We start from the raw sequence: 27,988 nt of genomic DNA, 5'->3' as shown, positions 1-27,988 counted from the left end.
TTATAAACCAAACCTCAAAAATAACATATTTCCCATAAACCTTGAAAGAGAAAGAAAGGGAGAGAAGTGCATGAGTTTTATCATAGTAAATTGTGAAATTTATACAAAATCGAACACTGATCAATTCTAGCACTATTTTTGTCAGGATTTCCTAGATTTTTCAAAACAACTGGGTTTTCTCCATATATATCTAAATCCTCTTTTATAAAATCTGGTTTGACATTATTTCTCTAAAACTTTATACGCTACATTTTACAACACATGAGTTATTGCTATACGTTTTGGAAGTTAACAACTGCGTTGGCAGTTGAGATTCCTTTTGTACTTCAAAAAATTAAGGAATAAAACTTTTTTTAAACATCAAAACACCTCTTTTTTTGTCTCTAACTATAAAAACTAAACCTAAAATGGAACATACAACTTTTTTTTGCCCTTAAAGAAAACTTATCACAGCCAAAATCCCCCCCAAATTTTTTTTCCCTACACATCATGGTCTACCGATCTATAGAATAGCAGGAATAAATAACAATGGATGAAATTAGGAGTTGGTGATTTCCGTGAATTTAGCAATGAAGAACTACTCCTTATTCAAATGTCCAAATCCTGATTCCGGTGGCTGCATTGGTGTTGAGGAGAATATTTTGTTGCCAGAACTTTCGCCATTGCTGAACTGGTTTGAAGGGTCGAGGTCAAAGTAACTGAGGTGTGTTTGCATTGCTGATTATTCTTAGTTTTAATTCATAAATTGATGCAGTTTTGTTGATTAAACTCTCTCCACAATTTTTTTTGCTTCATGATATATAGCTCACATCCTTGTATTCCAATATTTTTTGCACCATAATCTGTATATAGATATACCTCACAAAGGGAAACTACTCATGCCAGTTGCCAAGGAAAACAATGTCATTGCCATGGTAACACTCACATTTCGTCCATCACTGAATCACATATTTGGCAAGTAATAAAAATAACAAGAATGTTTTGTATATAACACCTAGTGAAATAAGAATGACTTTTTTTGTTGTCTGCACTGTACACAAGAAGCATCAGAATTGGAAATTTGGAAATTATTTTCAATAATTTATATACAATTAGGTTCATAATTCACAACTTTATTCCTCCGGGAAAATCCATCAGTTTTTTCTCCAGATAGGAATTTTGTCCCCCCACACTCCTCCATGAAAGCTTGAATCACTCGACAAGTAAACTCCTCAAGTCATTTCATCCTAATCTCTTCTCCTCAGCTGAAAAAAGGTTTTTTTCCATCCTCTTTTCAGAATCACACACACTCCTTTAAAAGCGGAATTTCCCGCCTACCTACAAATCGGTAGGATAAGCTTGCCTGCTTTTTTCTCTCTGTTCTCCAGTTAGGGTGGACAAAAGTCAATTGAAATATCACACTAAATTGATTATCATAGTTTCTCGCCAAATGTAAACGAGGGGGACTGGCTGAGAGTCAGTGCGTGTGTACTTGAGGGGGGTCCCGGGCTCTGAGCCATCAAGGCAGGGTCCGACAAATGCCTGTAAGTAAACAAACAGATGTGAGCAAACAATCCAAAATTACAATATAGTGAATTATTATTTAAAAATACAATCAGAACTCAAATGTAAAAAAAAAAAAGAAAAATATATATGGCCAAAACACAAAAAAAAGTTCTTAATTTCTCTTCAAAATGCAACAAGCAGGTCTTTTTTTCACTGCGAGGATCAAAAGGAAATATTTTCATTTTCATAAATTGGTTGTGTAATTGTTTTGGCTTTACCATAGAGTGATCAATAAAAATTATAAATAGAGAGGCTTGATGGTCGACAAATTTTGGAAATGGCGTTTTAAGCCATACTTGGTAAAGAAAAATTCCATTTATATAAGCTTTAAAATTTGAATATTTTCCTATAGCTTTACATAGAATTCTTCTTCTTGAGAAGGTCAATATAGTCTTAAGATGACGATGACCATCGAACCCTCTTAATTTTGCAAGCAATGGAATTTGCCTAATCTGCAGCAAAAATTGGCTTTTAATTTACATACAGCACAGACTGGAAACTTTAAACCACATTTGCTAAAGAACAACTTCTGTCTTATCAGCAACAATATTTTATAATAAATAACAAATTGTTACTAGTACTCGCAATTAACACTGACATTGGCATTATCCTTGTACCCAATGGAGAGTTTTTATTTTAATTCCTCAAAAACTCTTTGGTAAAATTGGGTTTAAGTTCTACACCTATAAACTTATAGAGGATGCATACCATAGGTATAAATAGCATATACAACAACATGACATGTAACAGACACAAACAAACAATGAACTGATGGAATTCATAATAATGAAAGTGAAAATGTTATATGCAGGTGCTGTGAAAGGAAAACTGAGCATAAATGTTTTGGTACATAATTATGATCAAAACACTACTTTTTTCCTATTGTAAAAAAACAAAACAAATAAAATATGGTTGATTTCATTCATGGGATGCAAGACATTTTGAGTCTTTTGCTTGTGAAAACTGTTTTGTTTTCGCTTGACACTTCCATTTTAAACAGTCCATAGACTGGATTTGCTGCATCGTATGAAATTTTTTGTTCACTATTATGATGAGATTACGCACAGTATCCCCCCCCCCCCCCCCCAAATTATCAAATTGTTTAATTACATCACATTTTTGGCCCCAAAATCTTCTAAACAAAGAAATAACTGATTCTACCTCCCTGCCCTTTTTCCAAACCAGTGCATCTTAAACATGTGTGAGCACCTTGTAATATATTCAAGCTACCCTCAAACAAAAGATATATACATGTATTATCAAATTTTCTTTTCAAACACACCAGCCTTCACCACCAAAAACAAAACGACAAAAGGAACAATAAATAAATGCAAAAGCCAAGCAACCATTACCGAACAAACATATCATTAGCCCATAAAATTATTTTTTTAATATATCAAATGAATCATAAAAGTGAAAGCATTCTAAAAACTATGGCTTGTGGTTGACATTTTTCATTTGTTTATTCAAATAAACCCCAGAATTGCTATGGTTAAGTTCTTATTTTTTTTCTTCCGCTCATTTTTATTTTTTTGCCCACAGAAAGGTCTAAGCAGCATGTATATGATTAAGGTTTGCCCTCGTCTACGTAGATGAAATGCTGAGCACATGTATAATATGTCACAAAGAAGATTAGTTACTTAAAGTGTAAATAGTACTTTCTGTTTTCGTTCTGTTGCCATAGTGACAGCGATCAGAAAGAACTTTGTTCCTCGTCTCCCTCCGTGGATTGGGAGCGAAACCTTATAGAGTCAGACCGGGATCTAAAGAAATCAAATCTCAAATTTAAAAATTTAATAGTTTATAAAGAAATCAAATCTAGTATTAGATTTCATAACTCTAACTACAACAAATTTAACAATGATTTTGTTTAGATTTTGTTACCGTAATTTTTTCATCTTAATCAAACACATAATACTGAAGACCTTTCTGAGTATGGTTAATTTTTCTTTTTTTTCAATCTAACATTTTTTTTTCTTCAGATATTGGCTATTCAGGGATTTTGTATATTTTATTGAATTTTGCTAAATCAGCAGAAATGCCCATGAAGTAAATGTAACTAGTCAATGTTACCAATAAGTTTAGAAAAAGAAAGAGAAACAAACAGTTCCATATCTGCCTCATGAACTGAATATCATCAATAAAACATCAATAATTTAGTAGTCAATTTTTTCAAGACAATACTCTGGTTTTTTTGATAATACAAAAGAAGTAAATTTTAAATTATAAACCCCTCTGATTTTTTTTACAGTGAGCCCTACAACACATAATGACTGTTAAAATTCAGCACAGACATTACTGTAAATTCCTTACGCGAGTACTTAATTCCGCGATCTCTTGGTTTCGAATCAAATCGCGAGAATATAAAATCGCGAACACAGAAATTCCATCCATATTTCTCATAGTTTTTAACTTTTAGAAAATAATAGCGAGATTTTAAAATCCGCAAAGGTTGCTTCTCGCGATTTTACGCGGGTAAAAATTCTGCGCGGTTAATTAGGAATCTACAGTACCAACACATTGCTGTCTGGGGAAACAAGGGCAGAGCGCTGGAGCCTTACCCTTTGGACTTGAGTTGTGTGGGTTTTAGATACTCGTGCTGGGACAAGAGCAGAACGTCTGGTCGCATCTCCTTCTTGTACAACAAGCACTGGCGGATAAAATTCTGCGGAAAAAAACGTAGAAGATTGTTCAGTTCAACGTGTTAAAAATATTGAGACATTTCCCATTTCAAAAATGCAATAAAATTGATTTATTTAATAAAACAGCATTTCAGAAAATGTGGTAAAAAACAAAACATCACTGTTACAGTAAACAACTTTTAAGTACATGGAAGAAATTTTTTCGTGGTTAGCTAGAGCCTCATGGTCATAAATATGTCTCCCCGTGAACCATTCTGCAAATATCTCTGATATATTATTTTCCAGATACTTCACATCTTGTTCACAAAAATTCATCCCCCTAACCACTTCATATCCATTAAATTGCAAAAACAAAGTTGTCGCAAATTACAAGTTGGGTAGTCCTCAGAAATCCTGTTTGGCCTATGGCTTTTGATAAAAGAACTCCCTTTTTCACAGAATTTGCAATGCATTAAATGGATATCTGAATTATGTTGGATTATACCGGCATCTCCCCTTACCTTGGCCTCCCCACTGACCGGGGGTTTTGACGGAAACTCTACCTCTGTAGCCTTTAATATTGTGTTTTCTTCTAAAATGGCAGCTTGAGATAAATTATGTCCAAACGGCTGAAAAAAAAACCCAAACCAAATTACCATTTTGCAACACGACAGTATTAGCTCAACAAATGAATAACTACTTGATGACTTCTCCCTCCTTTCCTTTTCTTTAACAGACATTTTATTTATCTTTATCCCTAAAAATAGTACACAATAAACAGATCACATAGTATATAAATCTCACTTGCCATGGCTTCAATTCCCAAACAAAATTTTAAACAGACAAACTCTCTGTACACTTCTTCCCCAACACAGTTCTTTAATTTGTTGTTTAATTTTTTGTATGTGCATTCTACAAAATGCTTTCACAACATGTATATGTATTTCCAAATACTATTTACTCCCCAAAAATTAAGAAATTCACAGCTTACCTTTTTGCACCCCCACCCCTCACCCCTTTAAGAATTCCACAGCTTACCTTTTTGCCGTACAGACACTGGTAAAATATGACCCCCACAGACCACACGTCCACCTTGGAAGAGATTTTGGGAGGATTCTTCCCCACTACAAAGCACTCGGGCGGTAAATACCTGTCAAACACAAAATTCAGTTTTAAGAAAATTTGTTTTTTAATATTCAATCATTTTATCCAACAAACAAATAATCATCAAGTATGTTCTTGGACAGGGTTAACTTAATTAAGTCTTTAAAAAATCCACAACATATTGTAAACTGTTTCTGGAGAATTGAAATTTGTTCCAAAATCTCTCTCTCTCTAATGAGCTATGAGATACTCCTGTTTCATGCAACCATGGCCAAATGGGAGAGGATCTTGCATCATTGGTTTGCAATATTTGTGTCTCTCTTACCAGTAGGTTCCGGCTCCTTGAGAAGTGAGATCCATCCCGTCCGGAGTGATGTTCTCCTCGTCCATGATTTTACTGAGGCCAAAGTCCGTGATCTTGATCTCCCCACTGACCGACCCACTCCCCAGGAGAATGTTCCCTGTTAAATATAGGATTAACACATTGATGACTGTGAAATATACAACAAATTTCTCAAATATAAGTACAAGTCTCGGTCTCACTTTTCAAAAAGGAGTATAAAGCAGAAAAGTGAGACTGAGATCCAAAATGAGCTTGTCTAAGTTTTATGGCCCCGGGGGCTTGATCTACCTTAAAAAAAAATTTTTAATCAGAGGACATCTCACCTGGTTTGAGGTCGTAGTGAATCACAGGTGGTTTGATTTCATTGAGATACTTGAGGGCGCTGACCGTCTGCGAGATGATGGACCGCGCCTCCTTCTCTGGAATGGATTTGTTCTGCTTCAGGTAAAAGTCAAGGTCGTTTCCTTCGCAGTATTCTAGCACTGTACAGAATCTGGAACAGAAAGAAAAATCAAGGGATTGAGAGAAGTAACAGGAGTATAAATGCTCTAGCACTGTACAGAATCTGGAACAGAGAGAAAAATCAAAGTATTGAGAGAAGCAACAGGAGTATAAATGCTCTAGCACTTGTACAGAATCAACAAATACAGGAAAATCATAGTAATGGCACAACTGACACGAGTAAAATAGAATTCTGTCAGAATTCATAGATACAGAAAAATCTTAAGACCAAGACAACTGACAGTAGTAAAGCATGTTCTATTGTTTTATTTAGCAGAATAGATCATGTTTTCAAAATGACCTGGGTCCCATTAGTTGGGATTGGTTAATGTGTACTAAATGTTGATGATGCTAGCTGAAATCATTGAGAAAGAAAACGAAGGGGAAAGGAACTGATGCAAAACTTATGAATCAATGTGAAAGATACAGAAGAAAGTGAAGGAATTAGAAAATAAGTGGTTAACATTATGACAAAAGAATAAGCAAGACAGCTCTAGATATAAACAGTGTGCAACTTACGAATTATTGTCTATTTCAAACACATCATAGAGGCGAACAATTCGCGGGTGGTCCAGTGTTTTGTGAATGTTGTACTCCCTTAGGGCATGTCTACAAAAACAAAGATATTTGTCATTTCATTCCATTAATATCGACTACCAACTCATTAACAATTCATTAGTACAACAAATATAATAAGAGCATCACCAAGAGAAGCATCCCCTTGTGAAAGATGTTGTGAATCAAACAAACTCAACGGTATATTTTTAAACTTACAAAAGCATTCACTTGAGCTGCTTGGTCCGATTTTATATCAAATTTTATGCACACTTTTAAACGATGGCAATGCTTAGTATATGTATAATAATAGACATTGCAGTAGTTTTACCCGTCAATTATGCCAAATTTCAATGAAGAAAAATACATACAAAATTTGCTAAGAAAACAAACGACATTAAAAGGTACCGCGTTATTTCGCCTCATGTTAAATTTCACCCCTGACGATGAGACGGGTATGGTTGTATTACGACTTTGACATCGCTTTAAATAAAGGTCGAAATCATCAGACAAATTACAAATAAACATGTGTACGTTTTGTTCGCTAGTATTTCCAAAGTCTGCTTTCTTTACAATTGATGCATAGCATGCAGGTTGAACAACCCCAATCATTCGGGGGACGAAACCAAGCAGTTTCCTTTTCTAAACATTCCCGTAATGCATTTTGGTTTGTTTTTTCGTTTGCCCAAAGAAAAATTATTTTATTTACTTTGAATATTTCTAACTTTGAAAGAAGAATCATTCTGCGGGTGTAGATAGAAGAAAGTCAATAACTTTCTAAGATAAATGATTTGTATGGAAAAAAAATTGATACTGTAATTACAAAAAAATCTGACCAAGCAGCTTTAATGTCTTATCCCAATTAACAACAAATTACTGTAAACATACTATATTTGGCTGTGTATTCTATTTAGCTCTTTTGGCAGAATGCGGCTTCCGCTAAATCCAGTACATCGCAATATGCCATGCATATATGTATAAGACAAGTCCTAGTCACATTCAGACACATACTAATTCAAATCCACACCAATTTGTTCAAAAAACAATTTACGCCAATCATAAAACATTTACAGTATTCTGCTGAAGAAAAATCCTAGATGTAATTGGGCCGACTTACTTGATATAATTGGCCTTCTTGTCGTCCTTCCACTCCCGGTTTAACTGGTGGATTTTACACGCCACGTACCTCTGTTCTTTCAGGTCAAACCCCTGAACAAAATCAAATTCAGAATTGTCATTTTGAAATCAACACATTAATTAATGTGAAATAAACATATTAGTGCTTTTTTTACACATCAATTTTGTTGAAGAAAGCCACAAGCCAATGATAATCATAAATCTATATTAGTTCCATTAATATGGGGAATGGATAATGCATATGTATTAACATCTTGTTGTCATTATACTACAGGAAATTATCTTACAATAAAAAGAAATATTTTTCATGTCAGGTGCCTGTGCTTTGCATATACTTGAACCTGAGCATGCACTTTTTCAGCTAGTCTGTAATAACAACTCTGTACATACCTTGTGGACTTCACTAAATCCTCCTTTTCCCAATAAATTTAATAATAAATATCTCTCATTGAGGATAGGGTGGTCCTTAAACCTAGAAACACAGAACATTTAATCAGTGAAATCAAGCAACAAAGATGCTAACAGAGCTCAAATCAATTCAATAAGTATTCAGTTTAACAAAATACTTTATGTATCAAGATATAAGAAAAATACTCATAATCAAAATCTAAAGCAGTTGGGTTTTTACCTTCAATAAATCAAAGTTCTGGCCAAAAATCTCATTTTTAGAATATTTAAGTAGATTCGATAGATAATTTGCTGACCAACCAGCCTCCTTAAATTCTATGTACAACGGATAAAGAACATGAACAAGGTGATGTAGATTCTTTGAACAGGGAGTACACAGAACTAGCCGACTGTTTTCCCTTTCTTTGTTTTTCAGTAGAGCAAATTTTGCATTTTAAGTTTTAACTACATGTAGTTACATTTATTTTTCATGATTTCACATTTCCATATATCAGAAAACATAATTTATAAAGATTACAAAATCATTTTTTGTGATTAGTTGTTTGCAGTTAAGATAAAATTGCAAAATACAGCCAAAAATAGCAGCACATAATAAAATCTACAGAAAAAAAGCTGCATTTGTTCCTTGCTGAAAGGAGATAACAATGACGACCCTCACCTGGAGTTGTCTTCGTTATGGATCCGCTTGAGCTCTCGTATATGGAGGTTCCGCTCACGCTCCAGTTTCTCCAGTTCTAACTGGATATCAGCGTCTTCTTTCTTTAGACTAGCCTGTCGTAGTTTTAGGATTTCATCCTGTTCGTAAAACTCTGCTAACGTTAAACTGAAAGAAAATCAACATTTGATTGATATTTACAGTGTTTCAAATACCCTTGAAACAAAATACATGAAAACAACAAAGCCTACTTCAGATTTTTTTAAAACATTAGCTGGATCAAAATCTTAATGTTTTCTACTACAGTTACACCCAAGACATATCTCTGATACAGTTCTTCCAGCAACTATCTGGGCATATTTACATATTCCAGTGTCTTTGTGATAACATTACGAATCAATTTTGCAATAACTGTTGGGGCGTAAATGGGTTCTGCGTAATAAATATTCTAATATTAAATTGTACAATTGCTGAAAATTACACAAGTAATAATAATAAGGAATCATTCGTTGAATATTACGAAGTGATAATTTCGGTTGGGGCGTGATCAAATCTATCTTTGGGCTTTTTTAGATTTGATTACACCCCGACCAAAATTATCACCTCGTAATATTCAAAGAAGGATTCCTTATTCCTTAATTCTAATCCTTAATCTCTTGTGATATTATCACAGGAATAGAAGCATTCACAACAGTCAATGGTTAATGGTAAAATAACATACGGTTTTTCTCCTCCAGGTTTTAGGAAATTGTCATTTTTGGGATTTTTTGTTACAGTAGAATTTGGCTTTTTCTTGACTAGAAGTTTCCGCTGTTTCTCAATATCTTCCCGTTCTTGTGCAATCCTTTCTTGTTGCCTGTCAAAAGCAAATTCATCATATTTAAATTATTTCAATGTAACATAAATATTCAACAGCACATGAATTTCCCCCATTAATCCAAAGTTTCTGAAATACCAATTGTTAACGCTTACAAGCAGTGAATGCTTATAAAAAACTAATATTAATTGTTCATTGCCATTGTTTTAAAGTTGATCCAAAATATCTAATGGATTATAAACAAATTAATTGTCGTATAATCTGGTTTTAGTCACAACATCTTCTTTTCATTTTCCAGATGCAGTCATCTAAATGATGGCCCTGGATCATAAAACTCAAGAGTCGACCTCAAATTTGTTGTCAGCAATATTTTTCTTTTTCTTTTTGAAAACCTTATGATCGAAACTGAGCTAGTCAATTTTTTTACAGCCTGAATGTTCATAGTATTGAGCCAATTCCAAAATATTATACCCCCATTCTTTAACGTTTCATACAAGAAATTGAAATGTTGACATATGCTGTACTCACTTCATTAAATCTGTAAATGCCCATCCATCCACCCAGTTCTCAACGAACGTGGCCCCCTGTCTCTGGGTGACGAACTGACCCAGTCGTAACCGGTTCCCCATCGACTTCTGTCGCGTCGTCTTCTTCTCCAACTTACTCTACAACACACAATATGATTGGATCATTTCAATGCTAAAGTGACTTTTTTTATTTATTAATAAAGTAACAGCATTCTGTTTATTTCCAAGTCCTTATTTTATGCCTCATCAAGAACAGTGACGGTAAAGCTGTGTTATACGCATGCTCAAGTTTTTTTTATGATAAAAGATTAATCAACTTCTCTTTCATTCTTTTCATCAGATTAAGCGGAATGAAAAATTCAGCCGCAGATCGAAATCACAGAAAAAATAATAAATTTTCACAATTTTCAATCCTATTCTTTATAATTATCTCAAAAAAAAATTTTTTCAGCAAATATATCCTGTGGAATTTAAATCTACAATCCTGTTTCCTAAAATCCCCATTGAAATTTCTACTTAAATCTGAGTCTATGCTACATTAGACATGCTTACCTTTTCTATAAGAAGAGATTTATTGACTTGAAGACATTTCTGCGACGTTTCTTTGTGTTTCTCTATGAGTTTCTGTTGTGCGGTCAACTGTGACTGCTGCGTGTTAACTTGCCGCCGAAGCTCCTCGTTTTGCTGCCGAAAAATTTGAACGATATTAAATCAAGTGCCCACGATAGACAGACAAAAATATCTATCTTTGAACTTTCGAAAAATATTACACTAAATAAAAGTGTAAACTGATGTTGCAAGAATTTTTGTGTGAGATTATGTTTTGGAGACTTATGAAGTATAAATTGTTTTTTATGACAGTGAGTTGCAATTGTGCACTGTTCAAGTAGGTCTTCCATATAACACAGTATGTACCACATGGCCTCCTATCTCATCCATTCTTTAACACTACACTGTAAACCAACTTCCATTTGCGTGCGAAGAATTTTTGCGAAGTTAGCGAGAGCCTCTTTGTCAAAATAAATCTTGACGAGAACCAGTCCTTGCCCTTTGTGTGTAATTACAACACCGTTGTAGATAAGGCTTGATCACTTTTACACAAAAATTAGTCACAGCAACCAAGCTTGTCTCAGGTTATTCAGGAAATAATGTGGACACAAAAAGTTGGTTTACAGTATATGGCTATTACCTATTATATTACAGCCCATTAGTTCCTCTGCAGTTTACAGTATATGGTCAATATCTATTACATTACAGCCCATTAGTTCATCTGCAGTTTACAGTATATGGTCATTACCTATTACATTAAAGCCCATTAGTTCCTCTGCAGTTTACAGTATATGGCCATTACCTATTGCATTACAGCCCGTTAGTTCCTCTGCAGTTTACAGTATATGGCCATTATCTAATGCATTACAGCCCATTAGTTCCTCTGCAGTTTACAGTATATGGTCATTATCTAATGCATTACAGCCAATTAGTTCCTCTGCAGTTTACAGTATATGGTCATTATCTATTGCATTACATCCCATTAGTTCCTCTGCAGTTTACAGTATATAGCCATTACCTAATTACCTATTGCATTACAGCCCATTAGTTCCTCTGCAGTTTACAGCATATTGCCATTACCTATTGCATTACAGCCCATTAGTTCCTCTGCAGTTTACAGTATATGGCCATTACCTATTGCATTACAGCCCATTAGCTCCTCTGCAGTTTACAGTATATAGCCATTATCTATTTCCCATTACAAATTATTATACATCACAGCCCAGTGGCTCCTCTGCAGCCTTACCCGTAGTAGGTCTTCGATGCGATTGTCTTTGTGTTCCCCGGTGTTGACGTACTCGACGTCCGTCTGTACCGCTTTGTTGTACTGATACAGCGACCGCTGAGGAGGGTACCCCATACTGTCCGAGTTACTGAGACTGCCCGGCGACGGTACCGTGTAACCCTGTACAAAAATAAAGTCAACCATATAGTTTACCTTTATTAAATACTTCAGAAAAGGAAACTGACGTCACTGATAGGTAACTTTTATTTCAAATTCAATTATCAGTTGAATTATTTTCCTGAATTCATACTTCATTTAAATTTTTAACTTCATTCATCGCATTATTAAACACCAGCTTGTGCCTCAATCAACATTATGTGAAAAAAAAAATTCACATTTTTGCTTACCTTGAATTAATTGGTAATAAAATTGCACTTAGGAAATAACTGTTGCAAATTCATGAAAGAAATAGTAATGCCCAAGGTCAAAGGTTAACAATTAATGACTGATTGTAAAGTTTGAATTTGTTTACTGTGATGGAGCAAATACCAAATTTCCAATTCTGGTTGTCATATTGTACCTTTTTCATTTACACCGACTAGACCCATTTACAATATGACAACTGTGGACAGGCATAATGTCCTTGGCCTGGGCCTTGACCTGGATACTTACATAGGGGATTCCCTGTGGGGAGGGGGACTTGGTTCCTAGGTGTGTATTCATTGAACTCCTACTCGGGGACTGGTTTTGCTATGGGGGAGGAAAGGACATTCATTTAAAGGTAAAAACATCACTCTTTACTTTCAAATACAGAGATATGGGCTGTGTTTTAAAATTAACAAATTCTTTAATGCACACCCCTATATACAGTAAAACACGGTTATAGCGAACACGCTTATAATGAATTGACGCTTACAGCGAAGTGAATTTCATTCCCCAAGTCTCTATTTCATGTTGTAAACTTGACCGATATAACGAATTACGCTTATAACGAAGTTAAATTGGCCGTCCCTGGGACTTCGTTATAAGCGTGTTTTACTGTACACTTAATCTTATGCTTAGTACAATTCTAAAATATACCTTATGAAGTGGTTTGTAAAATTAGTCATTAAACTTGACAATTTTGCATAGAAATTCATGGAATTCATCTAAATATATGGGTTATCTCTCTTTACAGAGGAATAATGCACCTTAACCATTATTTTTCCAATTCATTCAAAAAATGTTGCATCGAACATGAAATGCCTCAACTTCCATAAATCTAAATAAAATGCACAACAGCCCCCCAATGATTATTGCACACCAACGATGAAAGAAAAAGTTACACAACTCGAGCATTAACTGAACGAGGAATCTCTCAGGAGACACAAATTAACCAATCATTCTGTCATAAAAATCATGACTGTCCAAATAAAAAAAAACCCCAAGGTTGTTATGCAATTCCGCATTCTGCAAGCGAGGCGGAAGATGATTCAATGGGGAAAAAAAAGGCAGAAAAAAAAAGCGCTTAGTGGTTGTAGCTTTATTTACACAGTTTCAGCATCTAATCTTCCGCTTATACGATTTGTCATTGCGCATTTTTTTTTCCTACAGGGGGCAGTAAAATCAATATTTGTTACAACACTGGTGACTCCTTATCACCCATTAAGTGCGGACAGAAGACCTTTTTTTTCTCTCCCTTTTCCATCTCAATACAATATTCATTAGGAAACTTTACCTACCTTAAAATAATCATTGATTTTCTTGCCATTGGCTTCGGGTCTTGTGGATTTTGGTGTCGCTGCAAAACACATTTTATTATACATTTATATCATGTCAAATAATTAATACGAATAATCAATAGTTCAAATCATATCCAATAATTGCTAAAAACAATAAATGGTTATCATGGATTTGGGACAATTAATCAAAACGCAACAATGTTTTCGGGGTAAATCATGTGAAGAATTATCTAAAACTTGATTTCAATTATGAATTCCAGCCTGCTGTTCACACATAAATAAGCAAGTCTGTTAATTCAATCATCAATAGCAATTTTAATAGGAATATAAACAAACTACCCTAGATGAAAATTGATCCAAGCATAACTTAAGGAGAAAGAGAGAGAGAGAGAGAGAGAGAGAGAGAGAGAGAGAGAGAGAGAGAGAGAGAGAGAGAGAGAGAGAGAGAGAGAGAGAAGAAATTGTAACATGTTCTGTCATTAATTGTCAGGAAAATTCACATCCTGATGACATGAAAACATGTTGCAGTTGAGCCCTATTGATTTTTGTCTTGTGTATGGTAATGTGCATAAGAGGACAGTGAGAAGATAAGAGATGCCGTAAGTAGTGAGAACGGCTTCCTAATCAAGGCCCAATTACCCAGGTCAGGTAACTGTGGCAGCGTAAGCACCCAGCACAGCTCAGAACTTAAAGTCCTGGGGATGGCACATCCAGACAATTATCTGTCCATTCTTTCAAGATAACCCTGGTAGATTATTCTTTTTTTTTTTTTTTTTGGGGGGGGGGGGCTAGAGGGTAAAGGTGGAGGGTGGGGGAGGGTTAGGATACAGGGTAACTTTTATATATAGAATTTATATTCCTTAAAAGTGATTTACAGAGATTCAAGGAGTATTGGCCCTATAAGGTTTAGTAGTGTGTGGAGTATTGCCTATAAATAAATCAATAAGCAGGTGTTAATTAAGGTAGTCCATCCATAACCATCATATTTAATATCTAATAGGTTGCAAATTTGATCACTAAAATCTCAATGTGATCTTGAGGGTTTTATTAAATAATAAAGATTCACCTTTGAAATTTAAAAAAAATGAATATTAACAAATTTATCATATGTTGAAGTTAAAATTGAAGTCAATGGGAAAAATGCATTTTTTAAATTTATATATTTCTTTAGTACAAGTAATTTTCTCACATTTCTCTTGGTAGAAAGTTGCAAAAGCTTTCCCTTTCTTCGAATATGCTAAAATAATTCATAATTAACCATACATATTTTCAGAAAATGATTTTTGAAAAATATTCCAAAAGGGCAGACAACTCTTTAAAAAAGTTTTAAGTGTGTTACGTTCCTTTAATTGACTACATACTCCCGAGTTTGGTTTGTGTCAGCCTCATAATAACTTTAAAATACATATTTGACTTAGTATAGATCAATCAAAATTGTTAAATTTGCCTTAGTTATGGATGGACTACCTTAAGAGAGTTGACTTATCAGAAAATGAAGCCATTGGTCAATTCTAGCTCTAACAAAATTAATGCTTAAAAAATTATCTTTAAGACTTTTATGTACTATGAGTTTTATCTTATGTTTATCAACATCATTGTAAACAATTTTACCAATGCCAACACATTTTTCTGCTTGAACTTCCACAGGAAAAGTTCCAACAAATAGGCAACTCAGTAATATATATTATCAATATTTCCCCCTTTTTCCTAAAAGGAAATCTATTCAAAAAAGCTAGAAGTGGTGGATATTAAGAGCCAATAAGAGTAAGGGTTGCAGAAAACAAACAGAAAGTTCTCCATATCTTTCTCTCATTTCTCTAATCTTTTTTAAGTGTCACAGGAAAAGTTTCAACTAACAAAATGAAGGTAAACATGTTAAAATAACTTGTTACAAAAGAGGGTATTTTGTAAAAAAAAAAAAAAAAAATCAAAAAAATTCAGTCTGGGTTTTTTTATTGGCTTACCTTGCCAAAAATAATTACTGTTTCATGTAATCAACTAGAGTGAACTTATGCAATATTTACTTCTTTCACTTGTCATGCTACAGAAAGAAAAAGCTAAGAGGTTTCCCAACAATGATGAACAGCTGTTTTGAGAGGAGTTAAGTTCTTTCATTGTAGGAAGAAATAAATGAATTGTTCTCTGCCTCATATTCAGGTTTTATTGATGATGTGCATGCAAGTTTACATGTGATGGTTATATAGGTTCGAATACTGGCGCCAGGTAGCTCAGTTGGGGGCCCGAAGGGGGGGAGGGAGGGGGTCACCTGAGTAGAGATTCAGGGGACCCAGGTTCAAATCTTGGTCTGGTCCGTCATTATTTCTCCCATCCCATTACAGATACAATAGGCATCTAACTTTTTCATGCACAACTAGTAGCTGGGTTCAAAGATAAATAAGTGTAAATAAACATCTATAAAAGATTAAAAGATTACCTCAAAACTAAATGAATCAATTTTTTTCTATACATGTACCTATATTCTGCAAAACTTTGTCATGTTCATATTGTATGGAGAAACTAGAACTTGGACGAGTACGATGAGTTGTACTGAATGACTTACAGTCTATGATAATTTTATATTCTCATGAATACAATGTACTGCATTAACACGCGACTCTAGAGCATTACTTGCGTTCTAATTTGTTAAGTATAGACTGTATTGTAATATGAAAAACAAAACCATATTTTATACAATAACTCTCACTGCGATATTGTTTTTCACTTAGTTATTATTATTTATTATTTTTAGTTATATAAGTTATAACATAGACAGATATTCCTGAATCAAGTATATTCATATGTTATATCAAAAAAATATCATATGTAAAAATAACCTAGATATTGGACAGAACTCTTTCTGTTACCTAATATTAATGTGAACAGACAAACATAATAAACCCTGGGAGGTCTTCCCGATTTTTTTCCACACACCCACAGGATAAACAGAAAAGAACATAAAATTGTCCTTAGTATGGGAACTAAAGTGGATCTTGAGATATAGCTTTCAAACTATTTTTTACTTGAAACACAATTTGGAAAAATAATTACAGCAGAAAATCAAATCATTCAACAGTATAAATTTTATAATTTTCATATACTTGATTATAAAGGCAAAACAAAATGGCATTTGGTCAATGATGTAAAATCCACAATTTCTTTTTTTTGATTGTGTTTTTGTTTAGGTCCCTGTATCAGCATGTTTTGGGGGGATATTTTGGGGTATTTAGTAATACTCACTGCTCTCTATGCTATCGCTGGCTGTAGCATGTTTTTTTTGGGGGGGGGGGGGGGGTGTTTTGGGGTATTTAGTAATACTCACTGTTCTCTATGCTATCGCTGGCTGTAGTGTGTTTGGGGGGGGGGGGGGGTGTTTTGGGGTATTTAGTAATACTCACTGTTCTCTATGCTATCGCTGGCTGTAGTGTGTTTGGGGGGGGGGGTGTTTTGGGGTATTTAGTAATACTCACTGTTCTCTGTGTTATCGCTGGCTGTAGCGTGTTTCGGGGGGAGGGGTGTTTTGGGGTATTTAGTAATACTCACTGCTCTCTGTGCTATCACTGGCTGTAGCTTTTCTCTTTCGCTTTCTCTCTGAAGGTGTCTTCGGTTTTTCAGGCGTTAATACTAAGTGAGCCTAATGAAGAAATTGTTCTATAATTATAAAGCATGCTGAAAATGTTACAATGTTTGCAATTTTCATTTGAGTGCCCCATTACCCAGTATATACAGACAGACACTGTTTTATTTCTCATTAAATTTGACATTTCAAAATGTGTTGTACTTTAACTGATTGGAACGTTGTCGATGCAAACTCATCATATCTATTTTTAAAATTGAGATTTTTTTTTTATCTATTTCTTGTAGATTTTATGGCCTTTGTCATTAAGACTGCAAATAGAAAATCAACGTCTGAATTACACCGCCTAACCAACTTATTGAAGATGTAGCGCTTAGTTAAAAAGCAAGAGAGAAAGATTGAGCTATAATTTGATTTTGATTGAGCATGACCAGTCTACAGATTAATTTGGTTCCCTTACCTCATCGTCCCCTGCGTTTGAACCAGCACTTAGGTTACTGTTATCTTGAGGGTTGGAGGAAGCATTTAACGGCTGGAACTGCAAAGGAAGAAGAAAAAAATTTAATCTTTATTCTCACTCAGTGCAGTTTTTTCAATTTTTTTGCACTCCAAATTTTTTTTCTTCTAAGACTGTCTTTTATGCTAACATTTTTTCTTCTCCTCCCAATATAATTTATACTAAAAATGTCAATTCATATCTTTCAGTATTTTTTTTCATTGGAAATAGGGGGGTTGGGATCAATCAAGCTCTAATTAAATATTATCTAAACCAAAAAATTAACCGAATTTTGAGAGATTTTTTTTTACTTGACACGGGGTCATCATGTGCATATACATCAAAGTAGTGAAGTTGCCGGTCTTCCTGTCCCTTAAGTTCTGGTTACGTTGGTGCGTAGTTTCAGATTGTGAGACATGCGTCTGTATTCGTGTAATGCCCATGTTTAGCGTGAGAGAGAGAGTACAGACCCAGTACTGTAAATCATTATGCTTATAATCCTTCCATCTCTACCTGTTTACTCACAACAATACATATATAAAGTCACCTTAAGATGGTGGAAGGCCTATTAACCTATTATATACATGTCAATAATAAATGCAACCTTTTTAAGGAATGCATATCTTATAATATTCATGTATATTCTCTTATTCATTTCACTAACCCTCACTTGTTTAGTCTACCTTTCTATTACTCCTTCATTTTGCCTTACCCATTCATTCTCTCTTACTCTCATTGCTTGCTCTCTCTCTCTCTCTCTCTCTCTCTCTCTCTCTCTCTCTCTCTCACCAAATCCAATTGCAAAGCAGTATTAAACAATTCACATAATTAGTACGGTCACTACTATGATAACTCTAACCTACGAGAGAATACACGAGGGGTGGGGCACTGCAGAGGTGTTAACTTACAACCGGTATATACCAGAATTCTGGGTAGGTGTGCTATAATTGTGTTGGGCTACAGCTGAGCTGTGTTATTCTCCTACCAATGATCAGTCACTCACAGAAAATTCTAAATGCATTTCCCTGATCAGCAGTGCATGTTCCATCACACATTCTTAGCTCTGTTTGTATAATGGCTTAGGTCAAGTCAGATCATCAGAGCATGGTATTTATATGTAAGATATACATAAACGTGTCAATCCCTCTCTCACTCTCTCTATCTCTCTTTCTCTAAAATTAAAGAGGTGTCAGACTCTGAGATTTAAAATGGATCAATTCAAGATGTAATCACAAATTTTCATTTTTTAATTTTTTAACTTTTATAATAGGTACTACAAATTTATAGTCAAGTTTTGATATCATGACTTAAAGAACAAGAGATGAGAAAATACATCACAAAATGTCCCATTCCTCCTTAAAAATATTTTTTATTTTTCTTTGTCCCATCTTTGTCTCTAAAATCACATTTACATTCTCTCTCTCTCTCTTCTCTTTCTCTCTCTCTCTCTCTCTCTCTCTCTCTCTCTCTCTCTCTCTCTCTCTCTCTCTCTCTCTCTGTGTACTATATACAGTAATGAGATGGAAATAGAAGTAGCCAAAGCTGACAATATTGAAATCAATAAACCATAGTTCAATGCAGACTGTCACATTGTAGATAGAGTGTGATATATGCATGGACAAATACCAGCACTGAATCTCACACTCACATTAACACACACACTCACACGTACATAACACATACACTGTCTGACCGTCCTACAACTTCAGTACTACAACAGTAACATCCAGGATGTATCGCACACAGAAACTACACCAATGAGAGATCTCCTCCCAGATCAACCAATAAAATCACAATACCTGACTTAAACACACCAATATCAATGTCTACAGACATCAGCTAAAACTACGTCTAGATTACACAAGATCTATTAGCCAGCAATCAGCACCACTGCTTGGGCCTTTTTTTTATTCACTCAAGTACTTTGCCTTCTATTACTGGGTTAAATTTAAAAATCAATACCAAGCGGCCACTTTTTTTTTTTTTTCCGTTTTTGGGGTGAAGGAATTGTTTAATCATGAATTGGAATTTTTATCTGTCCACACTTCAACAGGCCTGTGTGTGTGTTTAATATATTTCAAAGTTTTTTTTTGCTCCATTGACAAGTCAATTGAGTTTTGCCAGCAGTGAACACACCTCTGCCATTCTGTGTTTAATCTGACACTAAACAAGTCAACACACTCTCTGAGGAAAAACACACCAAGTATCTGACCTCTCTCACCTGTGTCTTACTACGAGGACAGTATCACGTTTCAATGGGTAATGGGTGATGCTTAATCCCCACCAGCGGCATGTCTTTATACGGTAACACAGTGGCCAGGAGAAGATTTATTTGTCCATTTTCAATGTATCCCATAATAAGTACCAATAAAAAGTCACTTTGTACTTTGAAACTCTAAAAAGATTCATTTTGAAAAAAATCTTTCAGCATCAATGTGTGTTTGGGAGGTCAAAATTCCTTCGAGAGATTGTGTGTGTATTGTTATAACACTTCATTGACCACAGCAGGCCTGTGGGCTATATCACCTACCCGAAAACTAACACTTGACCTTATGAAATCCAGTTTTTATTTCAGAAAATCTGTGAAACCACACAATTTTTTCTATATATCGGTGGTCAGGTGTGTTGTTATTACTAACGCTTCATAACCTACTGCAGGCCCATGGGCTAAACCACCCACCTGAACAATATCATCGGGTCTTGCTGTACTTTCACAGTAATTTAGTTTGAAGGCCTTCATTAACCCAGTCATCTTCAGATTCTTTTCTTGACTTTCCTCACAAATGTTTGCTACCTCATAAACTATAGTGATGTGAGTTGGTGACGATCTATAAATTTCCTTCAACTGACCCTTATTATGCCCAACACATCTAAAATAACTGTTACAATGAATACTTTGACTGTGTAAATTAAGTGAACTTTTTTAGTATTGCACCAGAACTTATTATCTTGGTTGGTTGGATGGTGTTTTTTTTTGGGGGGGGGGGGGGGGGGGGGGGGGGAGAGAGGGGAGGGGGTGCTAAATAAAAATTTTGTCAAAATTTGTGAAAGCATGGAGTAAAAGAATTGTATCCTAGTCTCAAGTCCCAAATTTGGTTCAATAGTGGACCTACAGATTAACCTGGTGTGTCAAACAATGTACTCTTGAAATCAGTAATGCATTCATTTGCAATTGCGCAGCACAGTTACAAAGCTAAATGCATTCACGTTCACTACCAGACTCCAATAAATCAACAATTGCATGAGACATAGGATCAAACTATAGGCATCCATACATTGCAAGATTTGTGTAAGACTAAAATCAGTCCGATTTGAAGAACTTAATGCAAGCAAGCAGTACATTCTCTATGTCAAATTACGCCTGCTGTACTAAAAGGCTTCTGATTAATTTTTCTCCATCATGCAACATAAACCGTCTATGTCTGCAGAGAAAGGGTACATTTAAAGAACATAAATTTTATATAAGACTTTACATATAAGTCTGCAACCTGTTTATGATAATGTTGCCAGCCAATCAGAAAAGTGATAAACACACAATTTCACACTTTTACAGGGTTGTCTCTAAAAATTGAAGTAGAAGGAAGAAATAAAAATGTCGAAAAGGGTCTGGGGTCAGGCTTATAGCTAAATTGTGTTTGAAATGCAAAAATAGGTGGGTAATTACGTCACTTTAGGCGGGGGAATTCCCCGCCCCCCCGGGTCTTAGAGACAACCCTGATGAATTTTGGTAGCAGGCTTTATGGAGATGAGAAAAACGAATCAGACACTTGGCTAGCGAAGGTGGTCGGCAAGAAGCGGATACATACATTGTCTGTTATCTAGGACAATTAGCATTTATAGTGTTCCTCAAATATATATATGGGAATTCCGAATAGGAAAGATTTTTAAAGATTTTAATTGGTACATTTTCACTACACGGCCATATTGGCCCCACCCTAGGACCTGAACCCCCTAACCCAAGGGCTACAAATTTCATAATTTTGGTAGAGGGCCTCATGGACTTTTTAACCATGCATATTACCACTACTGTTAACCAGTGTTGCCCATTTTTGAAATACGAGGTGTGTTTTTACTGATCTACTCGCATTGGGTGTTAAATGGACTTCATTACGATGGTGATTTGATGACTGACAGCCAGGCAGAAAGTTGTCAAATAGAACAACTGAAGTTACATGCTAATGTTTAGTGAAATACTGTAAATGTATTACATTAGGCTGTGTTTTCTATTTAGCATTTTTGGCGGAAAACGTCGTACGCTAAATCAAGTACACCGCCAAACGTAAAATATATAAGTAGATAAATAGGTACAATCAGAAATGCGCTAAATCAAATCCAAGCTAACTTGTTAAAAAATCATATTCCGCTAAATATCGTACACGCTAAATATAATACGTTTACAGTATTCATCTCAAGTCCAGCCACGGCAAAATAAAAGTATATTCTTGGTTTCCTGTGACATTCTAATAAAATCAAGGGTCCATAGGTATGTTTTTTTGTTTTATTTTTCTGCCTATAAAGGTTCTCACTAATGTCAAAAGGTGTAAAATCTCATTAAAATATTATTTAGGGTTGAGGGCAATATTTACTATGTTAGTCTTTGAGGGCCAAAGTATTGTCCAGCGTGAACCAGAGGGCAATATATTTGCCCCAAGGGGGCTAACATAATCACAGATTTACAAAATTGCCCAAAAACAAATTCCACATTTATATAAGTACTGTTAAACAGTTGCAAACTTTAATAGGGGTCAAATGTTCCTGGTCTGAATTGAATTGGTTACATTTACAGAGGACACACAATATATCGCGTCAATAGCATTACCTGTACTAAAAAAAGAACTCAAAAGTCAAGAGATAAATGAAAGATGACATAAACATTATGACTTTTTGTCTTAATTAACTCATAAAAGGGGATTGTTAACTTATTTGACATATTTGTTTTCTCAAGTAAATCTTTACTTAACACTTTTGGTGAAAAATTGATCAAATATACTTATAGATTTGGGAGTATAAATTCCACCTGACTGCAATATAAATGGGTTGGTAGGATTCAGGATACAACGTTTTAAATATTTTTTCAAAGCAAAAAGAAATTCTATTCAAAGACCTATGAGCAAATGGCAAATCAATTATCTTACGTAATATCGAGAGATTTTTAATAAAGATATCGCGACAGGGTCAGGCTATAAACTAAACTTTTCTCCCTCCCTCCCTCCCTCCCCCCAAAAAATTCTTCAAAATTACATACTAGTAATATGTTACATATTTTCCATTGTTTCACACCACATCACAGTTATTGCTGGAAATTATAGATATTTTCTACAGTCCTGGGAAATTCGACCATTTTCGTAGTTATTTAAACATGTGACCAAATTTCCATTTTCATAAAAAATTTGGCAGATTTGTTAAATGTTTTTATGCAAAATTGCCAATGAAAGGATCTCCTTGGCATGCATGATCACTGTTTATGCAACTCCTGCTTGGAACTTGCCTCCAAATGGACAGGCTTTTTTTTATAACACACAACACGAAGAATTCTCCGGCAACACAGAGAATTTCTATGACGTGCGGATTTCTCCGACAACACACTGAGTTACCTACCCTGCTGCCTAAGAAGCGAGCCTCGAGCAACTCTTGTTTCCGTGGATCAAGACTCTGTAGGTTCACATTGCTTTCCATTACGACTCAACCTACAAAACAGAGAAAAACGATGACAATCCACTCACACTTGCACCTTAACATGCGACCATTCAATAAAAGATCAAATGTACTTGCAAAATGTCAACTAGAAAATTAGTACCTATCGAATAAAATATCTCCTTCGCTATCGAGACATGTATTGGAAATTTTAATATATTTTGAATTCACAAAAGATACTTTATACAGAAGAATCCAAATAAAAGTCACATAACTGTTAATTATTTTCTCTCAGTGTCTCTTCATGATAAAGCAATACTGTACTCACTGGAAATAAGAACAACGAATCCTTCAGTGAGAACCAATAATATATACAGGTCAAGTTTATTTTCATGGACAGATTGAAGAAGGGGGTTGGGGGTTTATAGGGATGTTCTGTGCTTTCAAAATCTTCTGGATACAAAATTGAAAACTCATGCATCAAACAGACAAAAAGAGGTCATCCCTATCATCACCCCCATACCCTCTGGTAAAATCCAATGTAATTTTAACTTTTGTTCATGATAATAAAAAAAATATTGCTCTTTCGATTGTACCATTTCTCACATTGCAATGCAAAAATTTTTCGCTAAAAATGGGATTTTTTTTTTCAGAAATGAATCCGATTTAAAAATTTTTTCTTTTGTTCATCTATAATCACATGATCTTCTTGTCCGCATTAACCATACCAGTACTTTCCTTAATATGGTAAACTGCGAGACACATTATAAAATAAAATATTTCCAATAAGCAGCAACACTATGATTCATTTGAGATGCTTTAATTACAAAGAATAAAGAGCACAATTATGACCTTTTGATTTTCAATTTTTATCAAATTAAATATATGTTTTCTGTATTATCAATATTTACCACACAGTTTTTCCAATTTACCGGTACAAGCTGTTTACCAACTTGAAAATCTACTCTTGGATTACAAATCTTGGTTATACATTTAATAAGATATTCATGATGTACAATTACTACATCACAGAAAGATGTAATTTCCCTTACCCCCAACTGCCCTCCCCCACACTTAGCCTCTCAAACCCCCCCCCCCCCTCCCTCCACCCACTGGAAAGCAATTTTAAAATAATTTTTCATCCGACAGGTATTGAACATATAGCTCATCTGGTGGACCACTTGACCAGAGATTCAGGGGACCAGGGTTCAAATACCAGTCCAGTCCATCAAGTTTTCTCCTATCTCTTTACAACTGTAAAAGATTCTTTTCTAAATCATTCAAAAAATCAAAGCTGTTTGTCATGATTTACTTATTTATATAGCAAATGAGATGATCGATAGACCTACAGTCAGTAAAATTCATACCTCAGCTCGACGAACTATTAGTCCTGAACCATTCCTTTCTAATTGGTATTCATATTAATATTCATTATCCACTCGTCCCACCCTCCTACTCTTTTCTGTATAAACTAAATTTATATTGACAAGATCTCTATCCCAAAAAAAAACCTAGCTGTTGCACTGTGGTATTTGATGCAGAAACTCCACTGAAAACCTTCAAGAATCCAAGCCCACTAAAAAGTTCTAAACAATAAAATAAAATGCAACGTCCTTTGAATGCAATTTGACATTGACTTCAGTAAAATATGTGTGAATTACCCCAAAACCTAACGACAAAGACTAACACCGATCTCTATTAAAAAACTGGGGCTGCCACTATAAAATACCATCCCTGGACAATAGTTCCATACTGGCTTTAACAAACAAACAAAAAATTAAATAATTTTGTGGAAAGTGTACTTAAATAATCTCTCTAACTCCAAAATAATTGTGTAATGGAAGAGGGAAATATTATCGTTGGACCAGGAATTATATGAGGGGGTCTCTTCATCACCACATAACAGGTGCTTGGTCCTTCATTCAATCCGTAGTTCCACAACCTGATATTCAAATCAATCATATTCATGAATTCTTTGTTGAATTGCAAAGGGAAAGGGTGGGGGTTTCTGTCGAGAATCTATAGATATAGATCATATGACAATAGAGGATTACATTCTTGCACATGTGGCATAACTTTTGTCAGACTCCCATCACAAAATAAAATATTTGCAGCCATTAAATCATATCATTGGTAACTAAAATCACTTGTAAACAGCATGTCAGCCATGGCTGGCACAAATTAAGATAAACATTTTTTTTACCAAAGTTCTATTACAGGAAATTCTGATTAATCAACATTTTAAAAAATACATCATCACTTAGGCATGCAGCAACTTTTCTATGAGAAAGAGAGCTCTATTGAATGTGAAGGCATTTCAGCACATAGCATATAGAAACAAGTCACATATATAGTCGCCATACTAAATGACCCTACTTATAAGAATACCTAGGTACCATGCAATAATTACGTTTTCTTTAAAAAACATGGCCCTGAATCAAATGAAAAAATACTGGTCAAATCCTACTCAAACATCCATTTTAGGTGCATGAATCGGTCACTGGATGTCCCAAGATGGCCACACTAACTGATCACCCCGGGCACGGCGACATGATGCGGACACTGCAATGTGTCAGCAGAACGATACCAAGGACGACTAGTCAGGAGGCCATTTTGGGATCTTACACAGTGCAATTAAAACATTGTTTTCATTAAAATATCATCGATTGCATTCAAAGTTAGGCCCCATATGCATTGATGGAACCCCCATCTGGGTGACTGGGGCATAATTGGCGTTATATTGAGCCTACCGTCGATATATTTTGTTCGGGTTGGAATCTCTACTCGTAGAGTTAGAAGTCCAAGATGGCGGTCCTCAGCCAATATTGTGTATCATTCCCGGGCTAGTTGCTATTGTTTTGTCAACAGCTTCTAAATAATACTGCCCAGATGAGTAGTTTGATCCTTAGTCTATCATCGGGACTGGTTGGGGCTGACCATCAAGGTCACAATTTCGTAAACGATAGTCTGAAAGTCAAGTCTCTCTCGCTAAATTCTCAACTTTGTTGATGATCTTCTCGTGACGTCACACTGCATTCGGGCCGAGAAAGAGATGGAAAAATTAATGGTTTTAAGTTATTTAAAGTCGATATCTTACTTGATTGTGTTCATTTCAGTCTCGATAAAGTGGGTAGCAGTGATTCGTATGATTTTTGTACAAAAATTTGCTCAGGTACTCCTGCCGTAGATCGGGACTTCTCGGAAAACATCGGTGAATGAATGCTCTCGCATCGATTCCCGCCTTATAGTCTATTTCTGGCACCTTTGAAGAAAAGATAAAAGAGGCGGACTGCATGTTGTTGTGGGTGTAACAATTTCTAAAAATATCTTTGTCAAAAATGTTTAATTGAATAATTTTGCGAAAAATAAATTCAATGATCAATGTTTAACAAAACGTAATTTTGATATTTAAAGTTCAGTTCTTCTCCCACTTTCATTTTTAAAACTCCAACGATATTTTATACTACATATATGAGTAAAAGTACATGTATGTGGATTTATTTAGGTTATGTATATCAACATCTACCCAAGACCGGATTCGACCTGCATGGGATTAGTAACGATGTCACCATGGACTGTTCTGACAGTCTAAGTGAATAAACAGGGAATGACAACGATAAGATGTTTGATTAACAATACTACAATGTAAGCCTATTTTTAAAAATCACACAAATTTTATAAATTAATCTGTTTATGTTGATTGAGTTCAACAAAGATTAGAAGACAAAATATAGAACTTCACGCGTATGTCTCAACAATGAATCACATGCTTGCACCACTCTATTTTTACTGTTTTTGAAAGTGGGGGTTGGGGGGAGGGGGGGGGATCCAAAATCATGACCAAGCCTATAATGAAAACCCCAATAACAATTCACCAATCTTCAAAATTCTAATCCGGGGGGGGGGGGGGGGGGGGGTGTAATAACTAAAAAAAAACCCGTAAAATGCTAATTTCGTTATTTTTCACTTGAATTTTTCTATGCCTCCACAAAAATGAGCGGGTAACTCCTTCGTAATTATTAATCTTCTTTATGTTTAATTAAGACAAATGTTTGCTGTGGGGAAAATGCGTATGTGTGTGGGGGGGGGGGATGCGCAGATCTTGTGGGAGAAGGTCGGGTGTGGGGCGGACCTTCCCCTCCCCGGAAAATTAAAATTTCTTAAATTTTGTAGTAAAATTAATTCACATTGTAATAGTTTGAAAGTGACTTATAGGTCCGTTGGGCCGGGTGTATTGATGTTATATTTGTAAAAGGAATTTTGTGATTCTGTTATATATACACATGTCACTATAATAAATTATTTACTTTCTTTACTTGTTAATATTATATAACGTAACATCATTCTAAGATAATGAAGTTATATGATAACAAGATACTAATATACGTCCCTGTTGACAATGTACATTCAAAATTTTATAACATTTATAAATATATTGTCTATAAATAACTTATAACGCGTTCCATAATAAACTGTTGCGCAATGGGAATGATCTGAAAATCAATCTAGAATTAATGTTTTAGCAATAAACTGAATGAAAAATATATCGTCTATTCTCAATGCCCACTGCACGTGT

At 35.0% G+C, this 27,988-nt stretch overlaps 1 protein-coding gene across 4 annotated transcripts; it reads right to left on the bottom strand.

Moving 5' to 3' along the window:
- Positions 1-1,066: 1,066 nt before the first annotated feature.
- On the bottom strand, positions 1,067-26,645 carry LOC128162692 (serine/threonine-protein kinase tousled-like 1). 4 transcript variants are annotated; one of them, XM_052825957.1, is made up of 21 exons: positions 26,163-26,466; positions 23,377-23,465; positions 17,743-17,820; positions 17,249-17,339; positions 13,709-13,767; positions 12,660-12,737; positions 12,009-12,167; positions 10,766-10,897; positions 10,215-10,351; positions 9,591-9,725; positions 8,873-9,037; positions 8,197-8,278; positions 7,787-7,878; positions 6,634-6,723; positions 5,937-6,106; positions 5,596-5,731; positions 5,205-5,316; positions 4,688-4,795; positions 4,107-4,210; positions 3,204-3,308; positions 1,067-1,521 (listed from the first exon to the last, which is right to left on the bottom strand). In XM_052825957.1, the coding sequence occupies exons 2-20, from the start codon at positions 23,452-23,454 to the stop codon at positions 3,239-3,241; spliced, it is 2,076 nt and encodes a 691-aa protein (XP_052681917.1). In that variant the 5' UTR covers positions 23,455-23,465; positions 26,163-26,466; the 3' UTR covers positions 1,067-1,521; positions 3,204-3,238. The 4 variants fall into 4 exon arrangements, with proteins under 4 accessions (XP_052681917.1, XP_052681916.1, XP_052681914.1 ...); XM_052825956.1 differs by lacking the exons at positions 3,204-3,308; positions 26,163-26,466 and adding an exon at positions 26,510-26,645; XM_052825954.1 differs by lacking the exon at positions 3,204-3,308 and having other exon boundaries at positions 26,163-26,465.
- Positions 26,646-27,988: the final 1,343 nt, after the last annotated feature.

Source organism: Crassostrea angulata, chromosome 9 (assembly GCF_025612915.1).
Source record: "Crassostrea angulata isolate pt1a10 chromosome 9, ASM2561291v2, whole genome shotgun sequence".
NCBI classification, from domain to species: domain Eukaryota; kingdom Metazoa; phylum Mollusca; class Bivalvia; order Ostreida; family Ostreidae; genus Magallana; species Magallana angulata.
This window is presented reverse-complemented; position numbering and strand designations above follow the sequence as displayed.

Bases quoted from the DNA above. Each gene is read 5' to 3' on its own strand.
- LOC128162692 (XM_052825956.1), bottom strand. From the start codon at position 23,454: ATGGAAAGCAATGTGAACCTACAGAGTCTTGATCCACGGAAACAAGAG. The intron at 7,879-8,196 runs GTATGTACAGAG...GATTTTGTTCAG, and splicing joins GATTTAGTGAAGTCCACAAG to GGGTTTGACCTGAAAGAACA. The intron at 6,107-6,633 runs GTAAGTTGCACA...TTTCTGTTCCAG, and splicing joins TTTGAAATAGACAATAATTC to ATTCTGTACAGTGCTAGAAT.